At 43.1% G+C, this 27,046-nt stretch overlaps 1 protein-coding gene across 2 annotated transcripts in view; it reads right to left on the bottom strand.

Annotated features, from left to right (window-relative positions):
* PTBP2 (polypyrimidine tract binding protein 2) overlaps window positions 1–27,046 on the bottom strand; it is a 78,480-nt gene that overhangs the window by 13,704 nt on the left and 37,730 nt on the right. Inside the window, exons 3-9 of one of the 2 annotated variants that reach the window (XM_068239756.1) lie at window positions 23,017–23,092; window positions 17,177–17,349; window positions 12,932–13,075; window positions 7,907–8,071; window positions 6,085–6,195; window positions 4,550–4,745; window positions 2,354–2,404 (exon numbers count right to left, since the gene is read on the bottom strand). In XM_068239756.1, coding sequence (XP_068095857.1) covers window positions 2,354–2,404; window positions 4,550–4,745; window positions 6,085–6,195; window positions 7,907–8,071; window positions 12,932–13,075; window positions 17,177–17,349; window positions 23,017–23,092 — 916 coding nt within the window. The remainder of the gene's footprint in view (window positions 1–2,353; window positions 2,405–4,549; window positions 4,746–6,084; window positions 6,196–7,906; window positions 8,072–12,931; window positions 13,076–17,176; window positions 17,350–23,016; window positions 23,093–27,046) is intronic. The other variant, XM_068239757.1, reaches the window with a different exon arrangement.

The following is a 27,046-nucleotide window of genomic DNA, read 5'->3' as shown; positions in this document are numbered from 1 at the left end:
TCTTTAGTTCTGCCAGGTGATCTGTACGGAATGTTTGTTACAGAGAGTTTTATGCACAGAGGGAGATATCGCTTGCTTGGCAATTGGAGTTACAGATTACCCAGCAAGCTCATGGTGAAGCAGAACTCCTAGGAGAGTGTGAGGGGCGGCTAAAATGGACCAAAAGCCCTCACAGGGCTGGTTCACACGGCAAGAGCTTTTTCTAGGCTTGAGATTTTAAAAGCTCTTACTATTGTAATGCTATGAGTTTTATAAAAATCCCTACAGCATTGCATTAGCAAAAGCTTTTCAAATCAATGCAATTGCCTTCATTGCAACGAGCACACTGTCAGGACCATGGTTATGATATCACACTGTGGGAAGGGTTTCATCACAATATTAGCCACACAGACCCCCCCCCCTCCCCCCCTAAGATCCATTTGAGAAAAAGATTTCTCATGGGAGCGTGGGTATAAGCTACTGATTGAAATTACGTTCTATCCGTAATTAAAGTTCCCATTTAACCTGTGGCTGCTGCTCACTGACATTGGTGATGGCTGTTTAGGGCAGAATATTAATCTGCCGACCTGGATGCTGCTAAGCTCTAAATTTTAGCAGACTTCTTCCTGCTCTCAAGCAGAGACCTCCCCTACCCACATACACCTACCTGGGAATGTGAGAATAAGTTTTTCACTACTAGCAAGAACTCTGGGACTGCTCAAGTTAATAAAAAAGGCAGGGGTGGTAAGTTGGCTAAGCATGTCTGGTATTTGACTGGATAACAGAGGGTATTTCTATTCTTAAATTATACAGCAGCCATGCACCTAGTAAAAGTAATCCAAATGGTTTTCATTAAAGGACAACTATCAAAGTTAGCTAAAATTGTAAATGTCACATATTTCTAATAATTACAAGCAAATAACAATACAAAGACTTATGTTTTATATGAAGAAAATGACATTTACCGAGAATCGTTCTCATTGTGGGCATTACTATGGAGGACTGTGTCCAGCACACCCAGCATACAGAAACAATCTTTACTGGTTCTAATACAGTGTCTGGAATCTGTTCAGAATGATAGAAAGCTGAAATACAGCTTCAAATGTATGTAAATCATCAGTTGCAGCTCTGTGAACCTGTTGGTGTGTGTCTCTCTGTGCCACACAGTGTAAAGTAAACAGTTTACATACAGCCAGGTTACAGTTCAGCTCTGCCACTCCTATCCCCCCCCCCCCCCATACGCGACCGAAAATGGCTGTGCTGAGAGACCTCCGAAAAGCATGTTAGCGTTGCTGGCTAAAATCTCTATTGGTATGTGAGGGTTTAAAGGACCAGTGTCACAAATGATTTTTTTTTACACATTGTTACTTTAAGAAATGTTGTAATTAGAGTATTGGTTACCAGCATTTCTTTTTTTTTGTGTGTGTGTGGGCATTAAAAAAAATAAAATCTTACTTTTTTCGTTCTGTCCCCACCTAATAGCGACGGCGACGTGGATTATACTAGTGCAGCATAGGGGTGTGCAAGCGGCAGTTGAAATGTAGCAATACCACTCTCACCCCTGCCTCCAGCTGCCGTCCCTAAGGAGCGTGGATATCGCCACTCTCACACACAGCGGGAGCGCCTGTCCTATTGACAGGTGACGTCACCGCTGTTGAATCAGGAAGACTGCGGAGGGGGACCTTCACAGTCCCGTCTGTGCAGGCACTGCGGGGAGCGCCTATTGAGACTAGCGCACATGCGCAGTCTAACCCAATCACTGCGCTGAAGTGTGCAGTGATGACTTTGAATGTCAAGTAGTTGCGATCAGCGTGTGGTGATTTTTGACACTGGTCCTTTAAAGGAAAACTGTTACTTTGATAGTTGTTCTTTAAAGATGGGCTTTAATTAAGCACAGCTCAGCATAACCTAAAGCAGAAGGGGACAAGTATATGGGTGCTATGTTCTGCTGTAAATTATCTAAAGACCGTTGCATCTATGTCTCAATTTGTATTTTTCCCATCAGACTTTCAGAATACTGTAGTAAAAAATGGAAATCAACAGCTTAAATTTGCTGGTCCAAAACACCTGCAACTTCGCTGCTAGGAAATGATGAAAAACTCTAGTTGCATGAAGTTCACTGTAAATGCCATTTATACCACAAAGCTGCAAATTATGTCAGTTCAATCATTTGAGAGGTTTTGCTGATTGTATACACCTTGCTTCATCATTACACTACTAGCTAAGCACACAATAAGGTGATATGGAAAGTCAGAATAACAGCAAACTCCTCCACCGAAGAACCCTGTACTACACCATGTGCGCAACACCAATTTAAGTTATTTCTGAAGAGAAAGAAGCCATGACTGTAAGGCAAGAAAGATTTGTAGGATACCTTTGTACATATGTATGAAGTCTTGGTTGAGAAATATCTTTTGGGGATTGGCTGAAATAAAATTAATATATACCATTATGCAATTGTGATCGTTATACCTTTCTCAGCCCTATTCATGAACATTGACAAATGCAAAAACAATGTAGCCAATGCACCTAACAAATTACAGATGAAAACGTTTATGGAGGTAAAGGGACACTTGCTTTGAAATTCTAGTAAAGGTATTCACTCTTATTTTAAAGCCAAGGTCGAGGCAGATAAAATAAAGGAAATTAATAGGCACCTGTAGTGAGAGGAAAACGGAGGCTGCCATCTTTATTCTCTAATAAACAAATGGTAGTTTTGCCAGACTTCTGTGCTGATGCTCTGCCTCTAATACTGTGAGGCACTGGCCCATAATGACCATAAAGATCAGATGCATTGACTCTAGGCTGATTCCACTAATTGCATGCTGGATGCAGGTGTGCGACTCAAAAACCACTACATCCTAAAGCTCAGCACGATAGCCAGTCAACTGGATTGTTCATAAGGCAATGAAGATGCCAGCCTCAGACTGGCTTCACACTGCGGACTGGGGTTAGTGGTCACCGCCAAGAACAGTCTTCAGGGATCACTGGGTTAGTACACGGTAATCCCTGTCTGGCGGCCAAGCAAGTAGTGACGCTCACTTCCTGTGGCCAAAGCGATTACGTGCACGGAAGCGTATTGCTAGACGCTGTGCAGACGCAACATGCTCCTAATGAGGCAAGCGCAGAAGACACCAACTCAGCCGGGGATCGGCGATCTTCAGAGGCTGCCAGCGGGAGACTGGAGAAGACCGGAGCTGCGGCGAGGGTTACATGTGAAGCCCCAGGTAAGTAACTTTGTTTACTCAACTCGGGTATTCTTTAACACTTGCTGCACTAAAACTGCAAGTCTTGATGGGATAGGATCATTGAGAGAGCAGTAAGTAGTTCATTTTACACCTGAGCTTAGATGCTTCTCTCAAAGACCCCTGACCGTATCCAGCAGCCTCAAAAACATGCCCTTTTCCCAGCCTGAAACTGTTGCAGAGGAATTTATCACCTGACCACATTGACAGGTTTAGCTATGTGGCTGTTTTATCTCAATTGAAATGTGCAGCAAAAGATTAGGAATCTGCTAAGGTGCGGCAACTGTGAGGCATATAATCAAAAATCAATTCTTTATTTTTATCTGGTAAACAAGTAATAAGGATGTTAACCAGGCAATCCAAAAGTTAAAAATCACGCCATCATTCCTTAGTTTCCCTGGCTCTTGTTTGGTACATCTGCTGTACAAAGGAAGTTGCACGGCATGCTAGGTTTTCTTTTTTTCTTCTTTATTTTCCCCTCAGACATAACCAACGTAGCCTGGTTAGCTAAAGCCTCTTTCACTCCCGTTTCTCCTCAAACACTCCTGTTCCTCTCTGATTGGCCAATATTTCTCATGCTGAGACAATGCCCGTTCTACTGCAGAGCTGGCTGGGAGTGTCTTAAGACTGGGAGGAGGGTGGGCAATGAAACACAGAGTAAGGGAGGAAATGCTGTCAGGATTAACTTCAAGATAGACAACAGTCAAAATGGAAAATCCTAAGAAGAATTTTCTCTTTTTTTACTATAAAAAAAAATCACTAAAATCTAAATGTGGACAGTGCAATACATATGTATGTAGAGCAAGTATTTATCTACTTATATAATGTGTTTTTTTTCTAAGATCCTATGGTTGACAGCTCCTCTTTAAGGTACTTTAGAATAGGATTGTGTTTACTTCTGAACCAGCAGATAATTTCAGTATTATTCTAAAAGACTTCTAACACTAACATAACTTTAAATAACACTAACATAACTTTGTAATAACAAGGTAAAACATCTTGTTAAAATAAAAAGCCAGTGTTTAAGCTTAGCTGTCACAAGGTAATCAGATGTGACTATTCCCAGATGCACTTGGCAACTCACAACCTTCCTATTGTTTATATAAGCAGAACTCAAACACCACCATATTAGGTTAACAGTGCAGGAGCCTCAAGCCGAGCATCACAGAACCCAGCTGAACGGCACATTAGGTAGAAGACAGAGAATACATCGTTCAGGTTGTAAGACGAGCCATATTTGGAGATAAAAAAAAGGAAGTACATATACCAGGGCTACATCAATGAAAGTCAGTTTTGTCACAAGACAATTTGAAGGCAATGTATACCTAGAAGTGAGGTCTCCTTGGCAAATGCTGCAGCAATAGCAGGATCTAGCGCAGGCTGCCCATCACCAGACGGCAAATCTGGGCGTGTGTAGTCCCGACTTTTGTCATTATTGTATTTTACATTTAAGTTCACCAGCTTTGAAAAATCAATCCTAAGGGTACAGCAGGCATTGTAAATGTTTTGACCATCTAGCGCCTGTAAAGAAAATACAGATATCCATTCAGAAATGCTTTAGTCTAATGAATGAAGGTATGGTTGATTCATGCACTAAGGTATTCTAATTCATTTCTAGTTGATCATAGTTTCAAAGCCCATTTTCACACATATCTGATGATTTACTAAGCAGAGTGCCCACATATTACCTTCTTGCAGCAATGTTTTGCCTTTGATTTACAAATGTGACTTAAAAGGGCACTTGAAGTGAGAGGGATATGAAGGTTGACACATTTATTTTTTTCTTTAACCAATGCAAATTGCTTGCCAACCCTGATGATCCTTTGCCTTATATACTTTTAGCCACTGTCCTCAGCGGTCTGCAGCTTCGAGAATCGTGTCCCGTCACTGCAGGCAGCCGGCTACAGTCTACGCAGGAGAAGTGCACGCTCTATGTATCTCTCCAGCGGCTGCTGGAGATATGCAAATCTGTTGGTGGGGAGAGAGCTCTGTTGGTGGGGAGAAAGGGGGGGGGGGAATCACTTGTGCGCTGAGTTGTGCGGCCCTGCACAAATGATACACACTGTATACTATGGGTGTCTACATCCTCATTTGTGAGACTTTATTTCACTTCCTTCTTTGTGACAATCTGGAGAGTGTAAAGAAGCAGGTTAAACTTAAAACCTGATGTTCTAATGCAGGCCTGAAAGCTGCAGTGGCCATTTTAGTAAAAAAAAAAAAATGTCCTGGTCACAAGGGGGGTGGGGGGTTCTAACACATTGGTACTCAAGTGGTTAAACAAAGCTGCTCATGCAGCTTTTTTTCCTTCATACACGAGTGCCATGTTCCACTGGGCATGTGTGGACCAGACTTTGTCCCTCCATGCCCAGTCCTGGATGCAATTGTCCTAAGATGGGAGTGAGGCCAGAAGAATCCTTTTCTGCAAGCTTCTGACAAATAGGTTTAGAGGGACCCTGTGCTAGTACGATGGGCTTTAGGAAGAGCCTATAAGCTTATGGACCATCCAGAGGCTTCCCACTACTGATGTAAGTAACTTTTTTCCACTGACTTCAAGTTTCCTTTAAATATACCAAAGTCCTATCTCAGCCACTAATTGCTGCATTTCAGTTGCAGCAAGACCCCTGTGGCCCACAATCTGTCCATATTGCAAGAGGTAGGATACAGAACAATTTGTGTGAAAATTACAGGTTTTTTTTTTTTTAAATTAGCTAATTGAAGTGTTTATAGACAGATACAAATAGGTTCTGTCATTGTGCCACAAGAAGTAGAAACATTTTTAAGCCTGCAACTTCTTTCAAAGAAATGGCTGCAAAGTTTTGGCTGAATATTTCGTTAAAAGGAAAAGAATGCCTTCACTCACCAGTTTTGCTTGTTGTGCATTAGCTGGGTCTCCATACTGCAGAAGGGCCTGAAACTGATTGTTTTTTGTGAATGTGATTATCTTTAGCACAGTACCGAATTTTGAAAATATCTATAAAGCAAGACAAAAAGCGCATCAAAGAAGGGAGAAAAGAAGATAAACACAAATCAGCATCTGTCAAAAGTAAAAAAAAAAAAAAAATCTGATTCGTATAAAAGAGGAACTGAATTAAAGAGCTTTGAACATATCGCAGACACAGCATTACAAATACTATCTAAAGCTCCCCCAGAGTTGAATCACATTCAGGCTATGTGTAAATGATATGCACTAACTGTTAGCTGTGGGTGTCTACATCCTCATTTGTGAGACTTCATCTCACTACCTTCTTTGTGACAATCTGGAGAAGGCAAATAAGTAGGTTAAACTTCTCCAGTACAAAAGCTAATGGCAATTACAACCTAATATTCTAATCCAGGGGTGTCCCACTCAAATAAACAGGCAGAGGGGGGGGGGGGGAGATTGCAAACTTAGACTTAAGGTGCGTACACACATGCGACTATAGTCGTTTGTAACGATCGTTCCCCGATCTTTACCAACGACGATCGTTACAAAAAACGAACCACCGACTATTAAGGCAAACGACGAACGAGCCAAATCGCTACAAAAGAAAGTTCTGTCTCGGCGGATTTTAACCAACGACGATCGTTTGCAAAAGTAGTACATCGTTGGAAACGATCGTTCGTACTAGGCTTGACATGCGCATTTCACTATTTCTCCATGGAACTTCTCATTTTTATGCGCAGGCGCAATAGTTGCTTTCTGTGATGTAACGTTCGTTCTAACGATCAGATCGTTACACACATTTTAAAACTACCTTTACTTAGGTCGTTCTTTCATCAATTAAAAGTTCGTTCGTCGTTCTTAACGAACGATCGTTGTCGCATGTGTGTACGTAGCATAAGTTGAGGGCCAACACTGATATGCCACATTGCGCTATACAACGCAAACGTCGCTATAGGCGGTGTACTGCAGTGTGGCAAGCGGGTGTGAGGGTCAGAGCACAAGCATGGCCGCGGGCCAATTTTAATGTAAATGTAAAACCCAATAACCACAAGCGGGCCAAAAATCAAGTTGACATTTTAATGCAGAATCAATTCTTATCAGCTGATATTCGATCACATTTTTAAAATGAATCTATCGAGAATGTCGGGTTATTTCAATCGATGGAACAAGAATAGAGAGCTTTTCATTAAGGAGTCGATCAACCTTTACTCAATTTGATCCATCAGAGTGCTTATTTTGTGCCTCCGATCACTTAAAGATGGAAAAATTGAACAAAAATCAACCCTAGTGTAATGGCAAAGAAAATCAATTCATGTTCGATTGATTATTTTGAATGAATTCTAAGAATCAATAGGTTAATCGATCATCCTATGACTGACCAGTATATGGCCAGCATTAGGCATAAGACTCAAGTGGCTTGTACTCCGACTAGCCAAATGCAGCGTGCTAAAGCCTATAATGTGCAGCTGAGCTAAACTGTTACCTTTAGTTAATAGTTGGAGTTACACATACTCCAAAGAGTTTCCTACTTTCACCGATTGGTGATCAACATAAATCTCACTATAGTCTGCCTTTCCCTCGAAAAGTAAGAAAAAAAGTACACATTCCTCGCTTTGTCTAAATCCCAAATTCAATTGTAGAAGTTTCATGTAAAGTACTGTACAAGCATAGGGTTTTACATCATCATTTGTGAATGTTACCAGGAGATTCTTGTACTTGTTTTAGTTTTGCTGTTGATTTTATAAATGATTTAACAAACCTGGTGAAGGACGTCAAGTGTGACAGGGTAGTACATGTTGTCAATAATTATTCTCAGGACAGGGCTCTGCGCTGAGGATACTGTGGTCTCACTTCCTGAGTTACTGCCCACAGTGGAATTTGTAGTTTGAACTGCAGACACAGCCTGAAGCATTGCCTGAGCACGCTGAAATAAAAACAATACACAACGTATAAAGTGGTAGTAGTGAAAAGAAAGCCAGTAATATACGGCCATAAACAAGCCAGTAAAACATTGACTCTTCCGGGCCTTATCGCTAAAAAAAAAAAAAAAAAAAAAGAGCAAAAAATAAACTGTTCTAATTCTGACTTTTTATTCTCTAGCTTAAAGTAACTTATTCTTTAACTACTTTAGGACCGCAGTGTTAACCTCCTCTAGTGACCAGGCCATTTTAGGCCACTGCAGCTTTAAAGGGAAGGTTCACGCAGGAGCTGAAAAAAATAAAAATCCAAATCCACTTACCTGGGGCTTCCTCCAGCCCGTGGCAGGCAGGACGTGCCCTCGTCGCAGCTCTGCAGGCTCCCGGTTCTTCTCCGGTGGTGCACCCAACCTGGCCATGCCCGGCTGCCAGGTAGGGCTCTTCTGCGCTCCAAAATGCGCCTCACAGGAGCGCACTGACGTCATCGGACGTCCTCCGGCCCGTACTGCGCCTGCGCAGTACAGCCCGGAGGACGTCAGCGCGCACTAGTGACACGCACGTTGTAGCGCAGAAGAGCCCTACCTGGCAGCCAGGCCTGGTTAGGTCGGGTGCGCCACCAAAGCAGACCGGGAGCCTCCGGAGCAGCGCAGAGGGCACGTCCTGCCTGCCACGGGCTGGAGGAAGCCCCAGGTAAGTGGATTTTGATTATTATTTTTTTAGCTCCTGCGTGAACCTTCCCTTTAAGGCCAAGCTGCAGGGCCATACAACTCAGCACACAAGTAGTGATTCCCCCCCCCCTTTTCTTCCCACCACCAACAGAGCTCTCTGTTGGTTGGGTCTGATCCCCCCCCCCCCCCCTTGTGTTTGTTGTTTCATAAATATTTATTTATATTATTTTTTAATAAAGTCCAGCTTTTTTTAATCAACTTTATTACCCTCCCTCCCTCCGCCAGCCAATCAGCGCGATCGGCTATGATAGGCTTCAGCCTATCACAGCGGATCGCTTCTCTGTGTCCCATGGGGACAGCCATGTCACACGGCTGTCCCCAGTACAGCGCTGCTGCAGATCGCAGCGCTGTACAAAGCAATTAGACGCCGCTTTCGCCGTCTAAGTCTCCCGAGTGGCAATCGCTGCTTGGAGACTGAAGGCAGCGATGCGCACGCGCACCCTGCGCGCAATCTTTTGCTAGCCCCATAGACAGCCGTTCCCGCCAATGGGCGTGGAATGGTCCTGGTGCTGCCGCACTACTCAAGCCAATTGGCGTAAAGCAGTCGGCAAATAGTTAACATTGCACAAGCAGCAAAGTCTGACATACAGTTACAGGATCGTTTTCTTACTGGTTTGACTTCGGTAAGGTGATTTAAAATTGGCTGCAATAAGCTACTGGCATACCGCTGCTTGCATTGCATGTGGCTGCAAATGTAGTGGTAACAATAGGGATAACTTATGAATAGAAAGAACAACTAATGGTGCCCACAATCAACGTTTATTTCTAGCCAATTCAATGATTTTTATTAAATTGACTAAAAAGTGAACATTTTCATTTCAACTCTTTCTGTTCAATTCAAGGTCTAATCTTTTGCTGAATAAAGAAACAATTAGAACTGATGGAAAGGTTTCCATTGCTTTTGATTGAAATGGTTGTGTGTGGGTTTCTTTGCTAATAGTTTGAAAAATTATCAAAACTTTGTGCTCTGTGGACCAGCAAGATTAAGGCTATAACAACAGGAGCTGCTATACTGTTTCCCCGCAAATAAGATCAACCCCAGAAATGAGCCCTAGCAGGACTTTTATATAACCCTTCTCCAAAAATAAGCCCTTGGTGCAGTTCATAAAAACGTCAGTGTTAATAGTGTTCAGGTAGCTACAGTATACATGTAAAAAAGCTTAATTGGAAATAGAATGCAGCAGCACAGACAGGGGGAGAATTAAAGACAATTAAAGGTGTGTGTCGGATGTAGGGTCAAAGTAAGCTTCACACACGTCTAGATACACAAAAATGAACTGTCAACTCTTTCACTGATCTCTATTTAAAAATAAATATATTAGTAAGAAAGGTCTCCACACTACTATTCAAGAACTTTGTTTTACTGTCTCATTACCAAACACATAATTTGACTGTTAAAGGGAGACTTAAGCCTGCAATTGTAAAAAAATTTTTTTACTCACCTGTGGCTTCCACCAGCCCCCTGTAGCCGTCCTGTACCCTCACAGTCACTCACGGATTTTCTGTTCCCCCGCCGCCAGCTTGTTTCGTCGACAGGCCTGGGCACGCGTAGCCTACTTCACGTTCGTGTACGCAACAGCGTCCTGCGCAGGATGCTATTGCAGACAGGAATGTGAAGAAAGGAGACGTGTGGCCAGGCCTGCGCAGTAAGCCCAAAAACGAGACTAGCTAGTGGCGGGGGACAGGAGGTTCTGCGAGTGACTGCGAGGGCACGGGATGGCTTCAGGGGGCTAAGCCCCAGGTGAGTAAAACTGTTTTGTTTTTATTTATTGCAGGCTTAAGTATCCCATTAAGCAAACAATTGTTTTCGGGCCTCGCAAGGTCCCCTTTGTTAACACAGTACAGATCGAAAGAATCTTTAAGGTGCATACACACGCACTACTATAAGGAACAACGGGTCCAACAGACCCTCCCGCTGGGTGGGCGTTCCAGCGACAGTAGAGCGTGTGCACAGTCTATCAGCAGACTGATAACTTTGTTTCTGAACGACAGACTGTACACACGCTCTACTGTCGGTGGAACGCCCGCCCAGCAGGAGGGTCTGACGGACCCGTCGTTCCTTATATTAGTGCGTGTGTACGTACCTTTACTCTGCAGTGACAAAGCAGAAATCGAAATAATCATTGGTTTAATGGTCAGATGATGTGTTTGGTGATAAAACAATAAAACACAGTTCCTAAAGTTAAGTAAAAATAGAAACATCAGCTCCGTGACAAGAAAAAATGAGTAGCTGCAGAACAGCACACGTGAAATAGTAATTGAACTAGAGGAATGGTGGTTACATTTTAGGCCCCGTTCACACTGCACGCGTTTCCAGCCGCGTTTTGGAAACGCGTGCAGGAGGCCGACACGCACAACATCAGACAGTGCATAGAGTGCAATGTCTGATGTTCACACTGCATGCGCTCCGGACCTGTGCGGTCCGGGAACGCATGCTGCACGCATTTTTTGCAAAAACGCGTGGCTGTCCCATTCACTTTTTCAGTGATGGGATCAGCCACGCAATGCACACAAACGCGGATGGCGTGCGTTCGCATGCGTTGCGTTCCGCACGCTTGGACATCCACGTTTGTGATGTGAATGAGGCCTTAGGTCTCCAGCAGGCTCTGTTGCATGCGCTCTGCATAGAGGGAACCACTGGAGGGGATTTAAATGCATGACCAGAAGGCAAGGCGGCAAATAGACAGGGACTGGAGCACACCACTGATCACTCTGCACCTACCCAAATATGGAACAAAATTTGAAATATGGAGTAATTTACTTGCACCAACAAAATTGTATACAGAACCTTATAATAAGTAAAGCTATACTCGTATATTGGCTCCAATTTCCATAACAAATCCAAAGAGGCTAAAGCTATGTACACAGCAAACATTCTGGATTTTCTCTTCTGAAAATCCAAAGTGTGTACACATATTCCTGTATGCTGTCAGGCATGCTTTGCAGTTTGATCATGGTTTTCAGTAGTAGCTATGCTTTGTTCACAATCTCCTAATTTAGAGGAGCAAATTGCATAACAACCTCATGGTGAATCAGAACTCCTAAGAGTGTGTAAGGGGCTGAAAGAGACCAAAACACCTCCTTACCAAGATGCTATACAAACCAGAAGTTTGTTTTCTTAAAACAGAAGGTACTTGTTATTACTCAGGTTGCAGAACTGGGTATATGAAAAGCCATATGTTCAGGGCTCAGGAATTTTCTCCCTTCACCGCAGAATTCATCTTCATTGGAACATGTCCATAAAAACTTCACCTTGCTCCATGGATAAAGCTCAATTTATGGTAGAGATTTGGTGATGTCACTTGTCTGAAGCAAACCAATAAGCTACCTATAAGGTTTAGACCTCAGGACATGTCCCTCCATAACTTGGCCAGTTGTGAGTCATGGGAATGGCGGTTTTCATTATGCTTTTATTAATTGTATTGGCCTTTTATGCTGTTAACCCCACAATTATTATTATTGTTGTTTGACATACAAAGTTAAATATGCTTTAATGCCACAAGTTGAGCCACTTGTCTCATTGACAGTGTTGCCACAAGGTATCTTTTCTACGCATATTAACCACTTAACAACCAGCTGGTCCCACCTGTGTTTCCATGGAAATGGCCACTCGTTCGAGCGTCCGTTTCCTGTGAGTTCATGGTTCGGGGCCCCGTGAACAGCCTGCGAGCCTCCGATCGCGGTTCCCAGGTTAAATGTAAACACCCGGGGACGTAATCCACGGTGTTTACATTGTACGGTGATGCTGTCACAGCAGCCCCGTAAAGGAGATCGGCGATACGATAGGCTGAAGCCTATCCGAGGCGGTACAGGACGGATCGCTGTCCTGTACCGCCTATATTGAGAAGGGGATAGAGGGAAGGGGAGGGAGGGGGGAATATCGTTGCGGAGGGGGGCTTTGAGGCACCCCCCCGCTAGGCACAACTAGGCAGCGGCGATCAGACCCCCCCAACAGGACATCCCCTAAGTGGGAAAAAAAGGGGGAAGTCTGATCGGCCTGCCTGCCAGCTGATCTGTGCTGGGGGCTGAAGAGCCCACCCAGCACAGATTATACAAAACAGCACTGGTCGTTAAGTGGTTAAGGTCGGGTCGGCCCTGGGTTTGCTAAAAAATCATCTTAAATTATTGTAGCATAAATACCTGGTTAAGTGCGCTGTCTGTCTTGAGTTCTTTGTGGTTGGAGTACTGAATATAAATGGGCTGGTTACGTAGATGAGGTGGCATTGATGCATAATAATTAACCATGGTGGCAGCTGCTTCTTCAGTAGCCAGTTCCAAAAACGCCTACAACACATTCAGATGCTGGATTTATAAGATCGCGCATACAGAGATAAATGTAATTCTTACCTTTCTAGCTATATATATTTCAGTTTTCTTTATATTAAACAATTAAACGATGTGCTGTACCTGATAAGTGTTGCTAAAACATAAAATACAGGCGGTAGATGTTCAAAGATCTGCAATTCTGGACATGCTTACTAAACAACCTCATTCATTGAAAACATTCACCATTACAGCAGAAATGTGTATTTGTACTTCCTATACCTTAATGCTGTTAAAAACTTTTAAATTAGTGTATTCAACAAATATAGAACTTTCTTTGGAGAAAATGGTAGTTTTCAAAACTCTGACTCACTCATCCTGAACTTGTAATAAGATCAGGAATTCTGAGGTCACAGCCTGTCTTGCTTGTTCTAAAGCTAGGCATACACTATGATATAGAAATAAATATGGCTGGAAGGTGTAATGGTTAAGGGCTCCGCCTCTGACATAGGAGACCTGGGTTCTAATCTCTGCTCTTCCCATTTCAGTAAGCCAGCACCTATTCAGAAAAGATTTCTCCGGCAAGAATCCCTAACACTGCAACTGCGCTCTTGTGGCTGCCTCACAAGCGCTTTGAGTCCGACAGAAGAAAAGCGATATACAAATACTAGAATTAAATATATTATATAATACAAGTATTTCCCTACTGACTGTTTAACTACCTTCCACTAGTTAGTATTTCGGAAACTGCATTTCAATCTCAGTACAGCTCAAATCTGTACAAAACTATGTAACTCTTCGATGCTCAATGCTCCCACTGAATGAGTACTCCAAAGCAACGAAGCAATAGCAATACTCAATATTTCAGAAAGAAGAAGAAAAAAAAAGTGCTCTAGTTACTACCCTAATTTCATTAATTTAATGTTTTTAATAGTTAATTAAAAGCATCAAGGAATATTTAATAAAGCAATATTTAATAAAGAAATGTGTAAGCATCAAGGGGTACGTGAAAAGATGTCACTATCATAGAGGGCACTTGGCTAACAGACATTTATAAAAGGGGTACATGCTATATTTAGGGCCAGTCCACATGGGTTTCTGCACGCTTGCAGAAAAGGAATAAGCAGCGTCACAAAGTGTTTTCACCCTCGCTGGAGACATGGAAAGCGATCCTGCAAGGTTTGCCTAAGTGTCTAGCAGATGATGTGAAAAATGGGAATAAAAATGCAGGGTTCGTGCAAACAATAAAAGGCAGTACCGGCGCTGCCCATTCATTTGAATAGGCATCGCTTAATGACAAGCACCAGGGCCGACATTTACAGCTCAGGAAACGTCCATGTGAACTGGCCCTTAGGGATGGTTGGTGAAACACATAATTCAGTTTTTACGCAGGACAATGCAAATATATGCAGCTTGAAAAAAGATTAATTAAACCCTGCCTAGGTGGAATATGCTTTGTCCATTTTCAAGATGCATAAACCTGCATCAACATTGAATTATTTTCATTTCATTGACCATCCCTACCTACATATATCCTCCGTATAAATGTATTCACAATCCCAGATGTGCCTAAGCTACAAATGTCATCTCAACAAATATTTAGTTAATTTTCAGGTGAATTTCCAATCAGTTAAGCCCCACACACACACAACAGCGATCTTTTAAGGCGCGTAACACACGCACTACGGCCGCCAACGACGGGTCCGTCAGACCCTCCCAATGGGCGGACGTACAGCCAACAGTAGCGATGAGCGGATCGTTCAGAAACAGCCTTATCAGTCTGCCGACAGCACGTACACGCTGTGTCGCTGGAACGCCTGCCTAGCGGTAGGGTCTGACAGACCCGTCGTTCCTGAAAATAGAGCGTGTGTACGAACCTTTAAAGACCGCTGTTGAGTGTATGTATGGGGCTACAGGCAGCATATTTTACATAACCAAGTAATCATAAAACATTATATAAGATGGTTGTTATCCAAGTTGTAGCAAAATCTCTAAGATGTACTTCAAAATTCTTACTGCACTACTGTGCAGCCGTGCTCCACATTGAAAAGTGCATTGAAGGTGGTTGTAGGAGGTTACTTGCCCTCATCCGACCTACTTCCACTAATCAGATCTAATGGGTTTTATGAGGCGTTTTCATGACGCATCTCAGGCCATTTGTAGACGCCTATGAGCCATCCATAAGGTGGCAGTGCTGTGGGTGCCAATCTGAATGATGGCCAGAATTGGATAGCAAGAACGATGCTTGGTAAATATGTATATTTTCCACAACTACTAAAAGTTAAAAATGACCATAGAGTCGCGTCAGTAAGGTAAATCTGCCGACGTGACTCTAAACCTACACAAGGATGGTGTTAGTGTAAAAAAAAAAAAAATCATCTGCCACATTGCATGTTCCTAACTATTCTCCACATACAGCTATACATATCACAGCCACAAAAAACAAAGAATTTAGCCATTGTGCCCCTTTAAACCTCCCCTACAAAAACTTTCCCCAGTTTTCCTCTCACCCAACCTAACATATCAATCAAGAAACTGTTTAGTTGTCTTTCTCCTAACTAAATAAGCCCAGTTTGTCCAAAGTTGGCTAGCCAGACCTTCCATGCCTACTAATTTAGTTCCCTGTAGCTGGGTCTACACAGAGCGATGTGTTATCAATCTCGGCGCTGATGTGGCTCGATTAATAAGATCCGACAGGATCGATCTCGCCGCGGCCGGTTCCCCGCTCGTTCCCCGTGAGCGGACAATAGCGGGGAATCGAGCGGAAGATAAGCGGCGCCGACAGGGACGCACGCGAAGACGAGCGGGGACGCTGCGGGTTCGCGCGGGGATGCAGAACAGGCGATCCGGCGGCTACTCGAACCGCCGGATCGCTCCGTGTAGATTAGGCTTTAGTACCTGTTCTATTGTTCTAGAATGTCAATGTCCACTGGTTGTATGTTCAGTGTTACTTTTCGTGACAATCATTAGAAAACACAGATGTGATTTTATATACCACCATTTTTTTGTATATTAGGCATTTGAATCTATTTTGTATTTTCAAATGCTCAATAAAATTGTATTGTTACTAAAAGGATGTCAATGTCTTTCCTATAATGCAGTGCCCAAAACTGTATCCCATACTGCAAATATGGCCTCACAAATGGTTACTAAAATGTTGTGATTTTATTTCCAGTTTTATGCAGCCCAGAATATTATTTACTTTAGCTGCTGCTCCTTGGCATTTAACATGCATCCCAGAATTTTATTTACTTTAGCTGCTGCCACCTGGCATTGAACATGGCTGATTAACTAACAAGTAATTAATGAAATCGGAGCAAGTGATATGCATACTTGCTCTTGACTAAGGACAAAATGGCAGAGGAAACCCATGAAAACCATGTGGCATTACTACCCTGTTTTTTTAAGGCAAGCAAGTAGATATTGGAAGCCATCAAATTTCTATAAATGTGTGTGTAGTTTGAAGCCAAACGTGGTTAGTGCAGGAATACGTTAGCTCTTCATCTCACTTTTTAATGTGATGTGTTCCCTACTGGAGAGATTTCTCATCTCCATGACTTTATGATAAGGAATGGTTAATGAGTGGGTAATCAATTTAATCGGATTCAAATGTTATGGTAATGTATGCAACCTTATGCAGAAAGAACTCAAACGTATCAATTTCAAAGCCTGACAATTTCAAGCTGCATAAAATTAACATGAATTTTTTAGAATATCATTGACCATCTATAATCAAGATTCCTGTTGGTTATAGGGGAAAGAGAAAGAGGCACGAAAATAAAAACTTGGATTCTAATATGTATCCATTGTTCAAAGAAAAGTATATGTTGTGGCGTATCCCTGTTAGAACATTTCTCCTACATACCGTCAGGGCAGGGCTCAGTGTGCATTGACATAACCAGCAGAGCCCACTATAAAATCTGACTCTTTCCACAACAAAATTTTGACAAAAAAAATTGCTAGAGTTGAATTTTATAAAATAAACACCAGCACATTTGAAAGGTTTTTAGCTTACCCAGAAAAACAGTATACCAATTAAAGAATGACAGCAACAACTACTGTTGAAATTTGCCTCCTATTTCAGAGGAAACTGAACAGAAAGAAAAAAAAAACAAAGCATACCTGATTCTTGCCTTTCAGCATTAATATGTTTGTGACTTTACCGAAAGGTAATCCAAGAGCAATGACTTCAGTTTCCGTTACTTCTCCTGGAAGTTTTCGAATATGGAGCACCCGGGATGGTGTGCTTTCCATCTTATCATCACCTTTAAACTTTTTGTTATCATTACCATTGGCTACAGGGAATAAAGGAAATGCAATCTTTAAGTATTTTAAAATTAAATTATTACCGAAACCTTTCTCACAAGTCCTAAGAAATGTTTTCTGACCAGTTTTCCATTTTACTTCATGAGAGAAAAAGCAAAGTGAACCTGAACTGAACAATAAAAAAAAGGAAAAAAAAAAAAAAAAAGATACTCCCCTATATAGAGGGAAGGCTCTGGACCACAGAACCTTCCCTCTATATATGGGCCTTCTACCCGTCCCCTTGTTCTACCGATGTCCATCATTCAAATTACACGCCTTCAGGACTCCTTGGTAGGGTTTGGAAGTACTCACATACCCAAGTGCTTCCGAAGACTGGCACAGCAAGGACTCACGCATGCATGGATCCCTCATACTCAGGGATGCAAGTACTTCCATATCTCCAAAGCCTGCATGAAGCGTTCCAAAGAGGTATTAAACTTGCTGGTCGAACACCTTCAATACTGGGTTAGACAGTGATGGAACGAGGTAGAGAGAGGTCTGGGAAGGTCTAGGAACAGCCCTACCCCTCTATGTAAGCAAGTATCTAATTAATTCTAATTGCTTGCCTTGGGTTCACGGCAAATCTAGTTCATACTTTTCTTTTAAAAGTTACCCCACTTTATAAAAGTTAGGACTTTTTTTTTCTTTGGTAAAACTTATTAGCCAAAATAGTAAAACTACCGTATATATTCTCGAATATAAGTCGATCTGATGTATAAGTCGACCCTCTTAACCACTTAAAGACCGCCTAATGTGGCGTTTCCATGTCAGTTCATGGCAGGGGGCTCCGTGAACAGCCTGCGAGCCTCCGATCGCGGCTCGCAGGCGAAATGTAAACACGCGGGGAAGAAATCCAGTGTTTACATCGTACGGCGCTGCTGTCACAGCAGCGCCGTAAAGGAGATGGGCGATCCCCGGCCTCTGATTAGCCGGGGATCGCCGCCGTCCTGTACCGCCCATAGAGAGAAGGGGAGGGAGAGAAGGCGAGGGAGGGGGGAATAGAGTTGTGGAGGGGGAGAGGAGCCCCCCCTAGGCACACGTGAGCAGCGGCGATCAGACCCCCCCAGCAGGACATCCCCCTAGTGGGGAAAAAGGGGGGGGGGTTAGTCTGATCGCCCTGCCTGCCTAATCTGTGCTGGGGGCTGAAGAGCCCACCCAGCACAGATCCTCCACAACACCCCTGGTCCTTATGTGGTTAAGCTGGAATTTTTTAATGACTCAAGTATAAGTCTACCCAGCAAAGTTAATGGATGCACTTGAGGACTAGGAAGAATTAACAGCTGCACTTGGGGACCAGAATGGGTTAATGACTGCACAGTATTCAGTATTGCAGTCATTTACTCCTTCAGGCCCCCAAGTGCAGCAATTATTCACCCCCCCCCCCTCCTGCAGCCCAGTATTTTCCCCCCTCTTCCTTTCCTTGTTAATTGTTGTGGCCAGGACATTCAGAGCAGTTTTTCTTGGCATTTTCTTTATCAAAAAAGTGTCACTTACCAGTGAGCGAACACTTTCATTCCAGCGCAGGAGACTTGGGCGCAGCAGTGAGTAACTTATTTCATTCCCCACCATCCATGGCAGCGTGGAGGGGGAATAGTATTTAACCTGGATGGGAATTTGTGCAGGAGCAGGATCAGCCATACCAGCTGTATCCTGCGCCCAAGTCTCCTGTGCCGATTCCTCTCGTACGCCGACTGGGTAAATTGCTGCAGATGGGAATGTCACTATTAGTACACACATTACTCCGTGTGCTCGAGTTGTCAGGCACTAAAATGTTAGCAGCGAATGTGGTGTTGCAACACATTCGTACACCTCACAAAACAGCTGCATGGAGTAGGAGGGATCCCTGCATAAACCACACAAATAGGATTATTTAAAGGACAACTGTATTGAGAGAGATATGGAGGCTGCCATATTTATTTCATTTTAAACAATACCATTTGCCTTGCTGTCCTGCTGATCCTCTGCATCTACTACTTCTAGCCATAGACCCTGAACAAGCATGCAGTATATCAGGTGTTTCTGACATTGTCGGACCTGACAAGATGATCTGCATGCTTGTTTCTGGTGCAGCCAAATAGACCAGCAGGGCTGCCAGGTAACGGGTATATTTTTATAGGAAATAAATATGGCAGCCTCCATATCCCTCTCATTACAGTTGTCCTTTAAATGCACTATGCCCCATCCAGGAAACTTCATTTTTTTTTGTACACAGTTCTAGCTTATCAAACCAATGTTAAAATCATTACACAAATCCTAAAAAAAATCCATCAATTTGGTCAAAAGCTATAAAACTACATTAGTTTTAAGGATCACAGACAATTCCCAATATACAGTAGATCTCTGATCAAATTACTACTCTCACCATACTTGCAACCTAGGTAACCGTGTGGAGGGAATAATAGGATTTGCTGAACCTAATGAAATGCGCAAAATATCAAGTTCGGTGATCAAGCAAAAATCATCTCTAGCACAGGTAAACTCCAGTTATTTTCAAGCAGCAGCTAATGTCAACTTCATTTTATCGCTTTTATGCTAGTAATCATCTTTCTAAACTGAGTCACTACTCTAAAAATGTAAGGTGAGAAACAAATCTTGAGTGGAGGAACAAAGAACAGGATTCAAAGCGGCACTCCAATTCCACATGCCAGTAAAGAATGTTTGTTCTTGCAGAGCAAAATCTTTTGTTTTGTTTGAAAACTGCATATGTAAAACATTTAGGTCTCTGTTCTGGGGCATTTCAGCACCTGTTTCACTGTCTTCTCCCAGCAGAAAATGACCTTGGAATAAGTGAGGAAAGTACCAGTGAATAGATTCTGTACAATGTCATAATCATGTGGAATAATTTCACACTGTATGTCTGAATCCCATTTACTGGCTAACAAAAGGCTCTGCACATTCCAAACAGCTTTACTTTTAAAGCGTCCTAAATGTAAGCCTTCACAAAACCACTATTCACAGCCAGCATGAACAAGCAAAGAAAAGAAGCTGCTATTTGGAGGGCCAGATGATAGCCGTTTCAAGGTAAATTAAAATAAGTACATGAGCATCACAATTGGGGAAAAACTAGGTGCTCTTATATTTCACACTTATAAAATCAATAATGGCACATTTTATATGTGCTAAATATAATTCTGCTTTCTTAAAACAGAAAGCATTGCCAAGCATGTAGCTCCATGTAGTAAATAAGTTACTTTGATAATGTCTGGCTTTAGGTTAATGAGTAGGCAAATCATTTCATTAGGTCTTGGAACAGCCAGGCACACATAGGGCTGGTGCACACCAGAGCGGTAACGCTTGCAGGGGGAAAACCACTTGGCTAATGACAGTGAATGGGATGGTGCACACCAGAGGTTCGTTTTTTCCACAAACGCAAACTCAGGGGGCTGCAGCATTTTTTTAGATTTCTAAGGCGTTTCTGCCTCAATGTTAAAGTATAGGTAAGTGGAAAACCGCTCTGAAAACCGCTAGATCAGAGCGGTTTTTCAGGCATTTTTGTTACAGAAGCTGTTCAGTAACAGCTTTACGGTAACAATATATGACATCTGCTACACAAAAACGCTCCAAAAAACGCTAGGCATGTTAAGAAAACCTCTCTAGCCATAGACCCTGAACAAGCATGCAGTATATCAGGTGTTTCCAAGGAATCGCTTTGAAATCTGCTTCAAAAACCTCTAGTGTGTTTGCAGATCTGCTAGAGGTTTTTGGTGTGCACTGGGCCATACAGAGCACGGTTCATACATTTATTTTTTTCTTACAACTGCAGACATGTCAATAGTAAAACCCACAGTGCTTCATTTTAAAATAGATGTGTTTTTTGTATAATGTAATATACTTGCATTATTGATTCTGACCGTCCTTTCACACACTAGATCATACTCGAATCTAGCATGTGTACAGCTGCCCTGATGTCTTCAGCAATGAGTATCGGCTGAGGACGTTTATGCCTCCCTACCCCTCCCACTCCATTGTGTGCCTCACTGTCAGCACTTCACGCCACTGCATACAGACAGAATGTGCTGCTTGCCTACAAGCTGGCAATGCATCTGTATAGCAATCAACCCCAAAATGACATTCTAGGCATGGCGTCCGATCCCTGCAGGCAACTGTCCACATGCATGTGTACAAGGCTTTATGCCCATATAGTGAGAAAGAAGCAGTGCTATGCACTCCTATAGAATGGGCAGCATTCTGGCCTAGCAAAACTAGAATCCCAGGTTCAAAGCGCTCTAGTGCTCATGTTTGTGTAGCTTTCATTCAAGCACAGTTTGTGATGTGGCCTGACGAAATGACATGCACCGCATCACCTTGGTCTTTAGTGAGTATACTGTCTCTTGCAGGCTTAAAGTGAACTTGGGGGGAAAAAAATGCCCCTAGGGAAGTGTTTCTCAAACCTGTCCTCATGACTCCCCAACAGTGCATGTTTTGCAGGCAACCTCACCTATGAATAGGTTGGGTAATAAGTGTCTCAGCTAGGTGGATTCCATGAACTGAAACACTAATTATCCCATCTGTGCACAGGAGAGGTTGCCTGCAAAGCATGCACTGCTGGGGAGTTACGAGGTAGGTTTGAGAAAGACTTCCCTAGGGGGTACTTACCTCAGGAGGGGAAAGCCTCTGGATCCTAAAGAGGCTTTCCTTGTCCTCCTGTTCCGCCACATTCCTGCGCTGGGACTGCTCAAACATACACTGACAAGGTCGTCTTGTCACACAGGCCCAGACTACTGCTCTGGCTCCTCAATCATAACAAGCCTGTTACGCACCCTGAGCAGGTGAACTAGCGGCTTACCACTTGGGCTTTGGCGGAAATAGCAGAGCCGCCTGCGCAGTAGAGTGGACTAAATGTATTGAAAACATTTTTCATCAGAGAAATGAAAGAACAGATGCTAGAAGCACACATTTGACCAGAACTTCATTTAAGGCGAAGTTAGTTTAAAGAAGTGCTTACAAACAGTAACATTAATAAAATACCTCTTTCAAAAATATAATACAATATAATATATTGACAATCACGCTTTAAAGATAAAAAGCTAATCTTTCCTTTTTACAAAATATCTTAGTGTAACTGAGGCTACTCAAATAAAAAAGTAACCATATACTGTATACTTACCCATGTAAAGGCAAGCCTCTGGACAATCCGGAGGCTTCATGTGCCCTTCCTCGGAACATATCCCACAAGATTTTGTCTGATAGGTTATTGTGCCCACACTTCTTTCCATACACAAGTGCAGCCGTGCTATGCCTGCAGAGCAAGCTGAAAGCCGCTCGTCCACTGGCAGCTCCATGCTACTGTGCAGGCACGGTTGTACTCGCACAGGTGCAGTACGGATTTGCTCGTGCATGAAGAGGAGCCGGGCCTCCAGAGGGTTACGGGCAGCAGCGGTGGTCTAGAGGAATATGTTGGAAGCCTCTGGACGATCCAGTCTTGTCTCTTTTTAGGCAAGCATCTCATTTTTTTGGTTTTTAACCTCCTAGGGTTCTCTTTCAAGTTTAAATAAGCACAAGTTATCTGCAGAATTTAGCAGCAGTGGAGGGGAGGTATATATTTTAATAATGGCCATCTAAACATTCAGCTACAACTTCTCGGTGCAATCCATTTTAAAATGTCACAAGTAAGGTAATCCTTTACATAAAACATCTACCAGACGGAATGTACTTACCAGTAACAACAATGCTGTTCAAGTTAGAACTGGGACCATTAAGACCGCTTCCAGACAGCAGCTCATCTGACCCTCTCTGACAAAACATAGAAAGTTTATCACAATACAAACATGCAATATATGATAAAAATAGAACTTCATGAATTGTCATTAGACTGGTCAATCAATAGAAAGACAAACTTACTTGTGGTAACGTCTTTTCCAGGAGTCGGAAGGACAGCAACCCTGAGACTTGTCTCCTTCCATTTGATGCTGGATACACACCATGAGTTTCCGCGTCGCACGCGGCCGTCGATACGCGTCGATTCGATTATTTCCGAACATTTCCGAACGAATTTCGATGATTTTTAGGTCGAATGCCATGTAAAGTATGGCAAATCGACCTAACGATCCATCGAAGCTTGAATCGGACATGTCGGAAATAATCGAATCGACGCGTATCGACGGCCGCATCCAACGCGGAAACGCATGGTGTGTATCCAGCATGAGATTGGACAGGACGCTAGTTAAATTAACATAATGAGATTAGGCAGGAAACAGGCAGCATATATAAGGCAGCATTCCCTTACCCTCCTCAGTAATAAAAAAAAAGACTCCACACAGAATGATGCTTCAACAAAATTATTTTATTCGGGTGGGTAGCAAGGGTGCTGTCCTTCCGACTCCTGGAAAAGACGTTACCACAAGTAAGTTTGTCTTTCCAGGACGTCTCAGGACAGCAACCCTGAGAAGATAAACAAGAAACTTTATTAGGGAGGGATAACAGCCTGCAACACACATCTACCAAAACATAAATCAGAATTGGATGATAAGTCCAGTCTATAATGTTTAACGAATGTATTGTGGCTTGACCAGGTAGCCGCTTTACATATCTGCTCTATAGTAGCTCCTGCCCTCTCTGCCCATGATGTTGACACAGCTCTAGTTGAATGTGCTTTCACTGGTCCAGATAATTGCTTTCCCTGTTGGATATAGGATAATGCAATGGCCTGTCCGATCCATCTTGCTATGGATGATTTCGAGGCCTGTCTGCCACGGCCTTTCCCAGCAAAGAGAATCAACAAAGCGTTGGATTTCCTCCAAGATTTAGATTGTTGAATGTACTGTATTAAACACCTCCTCACATCTAGACAGTGCATCTTTTCCTCTTTCTGATTTGATGGGTTACTACAGAAGGTTGGTAATAGGATCTCCTGAGATGTATGAAATTTGGATACAATCTTGGGTAGAAAAGAGATATCTAGGCGAAGAGTTACTTTGTCTTCTGAAATGGTACAGTATGGTTCATTGACTGATAACGCCTGTAATTCTCCCACTCTTCGTGCAGAAGTTATGGCTAGAAGAAAAGCCATTTTCAAGGTGAGATGTTTTTCTGAGATTTCCGAGATTGGTTCGAAAGGAGCTTCACATAGAGCTTGCAATACTGTGTTCAAGTCCCAAGTAGGTACTTTTATCTGTACTGCAGGTCTTAGTCTTTTCAGTGCCCTAAAAAAACGGACAACGTATTCCTCCTCCGCCAATCTTCTCTCTAAGAAAACACTCAATGCCGCGGTCTGAACCTTCAGAGTACTAGAGCTCAGGCCTTTTTGGAATCCCTCCTGCAAGAACTCCAGCACTGAAGAAGAGAGGACTGGATCTTTAGATGTAGATGTACACCAGTTGCTATAGGTATTCCATGCTTTAGCGTAAATCTGTCTTGTCACTTTCTTCCTGCTCTGGATAAGTGTCTCCGACAACCTGTTAGAGAATCCTTTCCTCTTTAATAGTTGCCACTCAGGCTCCAGGCAGAAAGGTGAAGGATTCCTGGATTGTGATGCAGAACCGGACCCTGGCTCAACAAGTCCGGTCGATCCGGCAGGATCAGGAGATCTGAGGCTAAACTTTGTAGCAGAGCAAACCAGGATCTCTTGGGCCAAAATGGTACTACCAAGATTGCTTGGGCCTGGTCTCGTTGAATCTTGCTCAGTACCTTTGAAATCAGTCCCAAGGGAGGAAAAAGGTAAAGATGATGCTTGTTCCAAATGACTGAAAAGGCGTCCAGGACCCAGGGATTGTCCTGTGGACACAGGGAGGCAAATCGAGGACATTTGGCATTGTTCCTTCTTGCGAACATGTCCACCTCTGGTGTTCCCCATCGTTGAGAGATCTGCCTGAATACTTGGTCGTTTAGAGACCATTCGTCTTGATAGATCATCTTTCGGCTTAGATAATCTGCAACGCAATTTAGAGCCCCCTTCAGATGAACCGCTTTCAAGGACTTTAAATTCTTTTCCGCCCAGCAAAGAATCTTCGAGGTTAGACTCCACAAAGATCTGCTCCTTGTCCCCCCTTGACGGTTGAGGTAGGCCACTACCGTGTTGTTGTCTGTCCTGATTACAACATGATGTTGATGTATAAGTAGGGAGAAGGTCTGAAGAGCTTCCCAAACAGCCCGTAGTTCTCTGTAGTTCGATGATCTGCTCTGAATTAGTGTAGACCAATGACCCTGAGCCGGTAGTTGCTCCAGATAAGCTCCCCATCCCCAGGAACTCGCGTCTGTTGTGATCAGAGACTGCTGAGGGAATTCCCAGAGATTCCCTGCATTCAGATGTTCCTGATCTGACCACCAGTCTAGAGACTGTTTCACTCTCCAGGGAATTGTCACTCTTGTCCAAAGACTTCAGGCTTCTGTCCCATTTCGATAGTATCCAGTTCTGTAAGGTTCTGGAATGCAACTGACCCCATTGTATCGCTGGGAAGGATGCTGTCATGGTACCCAATACAGCCATAGCCTTTCTCAGAGTGATGGAGACTGAACTCTGAAAAGAAAGAACAGAATTTAACATCAGCGAGGATTTCCGTGATGGTAGATACAGTCTTTTACTGACAGAACATATATCAAACCCCAAGAATTCCATGTATTGTCTGGGTAGTAGGGATGACTTCTCCCAATTAATCAACCACCCCAAACTGATAAGGAAGTCAATAGTCAACTCCACTTGGAGATTTACTGAATCAAAAGATGGACCCCAGATAAGTAAGTCATCCAAATAAGCAATCACTTGCACAGATCTAAGCCTAAGCACTGCCAAGACTTCTGCCATAACTTTCGTAAAGAGCCAAGCAGCAGATGAAATACCAAAAGGGAGAGAATTAAATTGAAAATGTCTTACCTCTCCTTGAAACACCACTGCAAATCTCAGGTAGCACTGGGATTCTAGATGGATAGGCAGATGGAGATAGGCGTCTTTTAGATCCAGGGATGCTAGAAAGCAATTTTCCTGCAGAAGATTTATGACTGAGCGGATGTTGTCCATCCGGAATTTTCTGTATCGGACTGCTTTGTTTAAATGTTTCAAGTTGAGGATGAATCGATAACTTCCTTGTGGCTTCTTTACTAGGAACACAGGGGAGTAAAAACCTTGACCCTCCTGACATTTGGGAACCTGTCGGATGACCCTCTTGGATAACAGTGATCCTACCTCTGTTTGTAGAGCCTGATTTTGAACCTGATCTCTTGGAGGGGGAGTTACGAAAAATTGGCTTGGTGGAGGGTATGAAAACTCTATCTTGTACCCCTGGAGAATGATGTTTAATAGCCATCTGTTGTGAAAAAGTTCCTGCCAGTGTTCGAAAAAGTGAGATACCCTGCCTCCCACCGGAATCCTGGCGTCATTGTTTAGGCTGTTGGTTGGCCGGGGTATAGGGTATGCCGGGCTTTGCACGGTGAGATCTATTGGGGGGCCATCTCCTTCTGGGAGCTGATCTATTCTGTCTCCGTTTTGCCCTGGTCACGAAAGGAACGGTTTGCCCGAAAGTTACGTCTTCTAACGGGAAAGTTCTTTTTCCTGTCTGAGGATCTTTCTAAAATCTCGTCTAGCTTAGAACCAAAGAGGAGGTTGCCCTCACAGGGAACTCCACATAGCTTAGATTTTGATGATGTGTCTCCCTGCCAGGTTTTGACCCAAATGCCTCGTCTGGCTGTGTTTACTAAAGCAGAAGCTCTGGCAGTAAGGCGAACTGAATCGTCTGCCGCATCAGTTAGGTAGTT

The sequence above is a fragment of the Hyperolius riggenbachi genome, chromosome 6, assembly GCF_040937935.1.
Source record: "Hyperolius riggenbachi isolate aHypRig1 chromosome 6, aHypRig1.pri, whole genome shotgun sequence".
NCBI lineage: Eukaryota > Metazoa > Chordata > Amphibia > Anura > Hyperoliidae > Hyperolius > Hyperolius riggenbachi.
The sequence above is the reverse complement of the archived record's forward strand: the minus strand, read 5'-3'. Positions and strand labels throughout refer to the sequence as shown.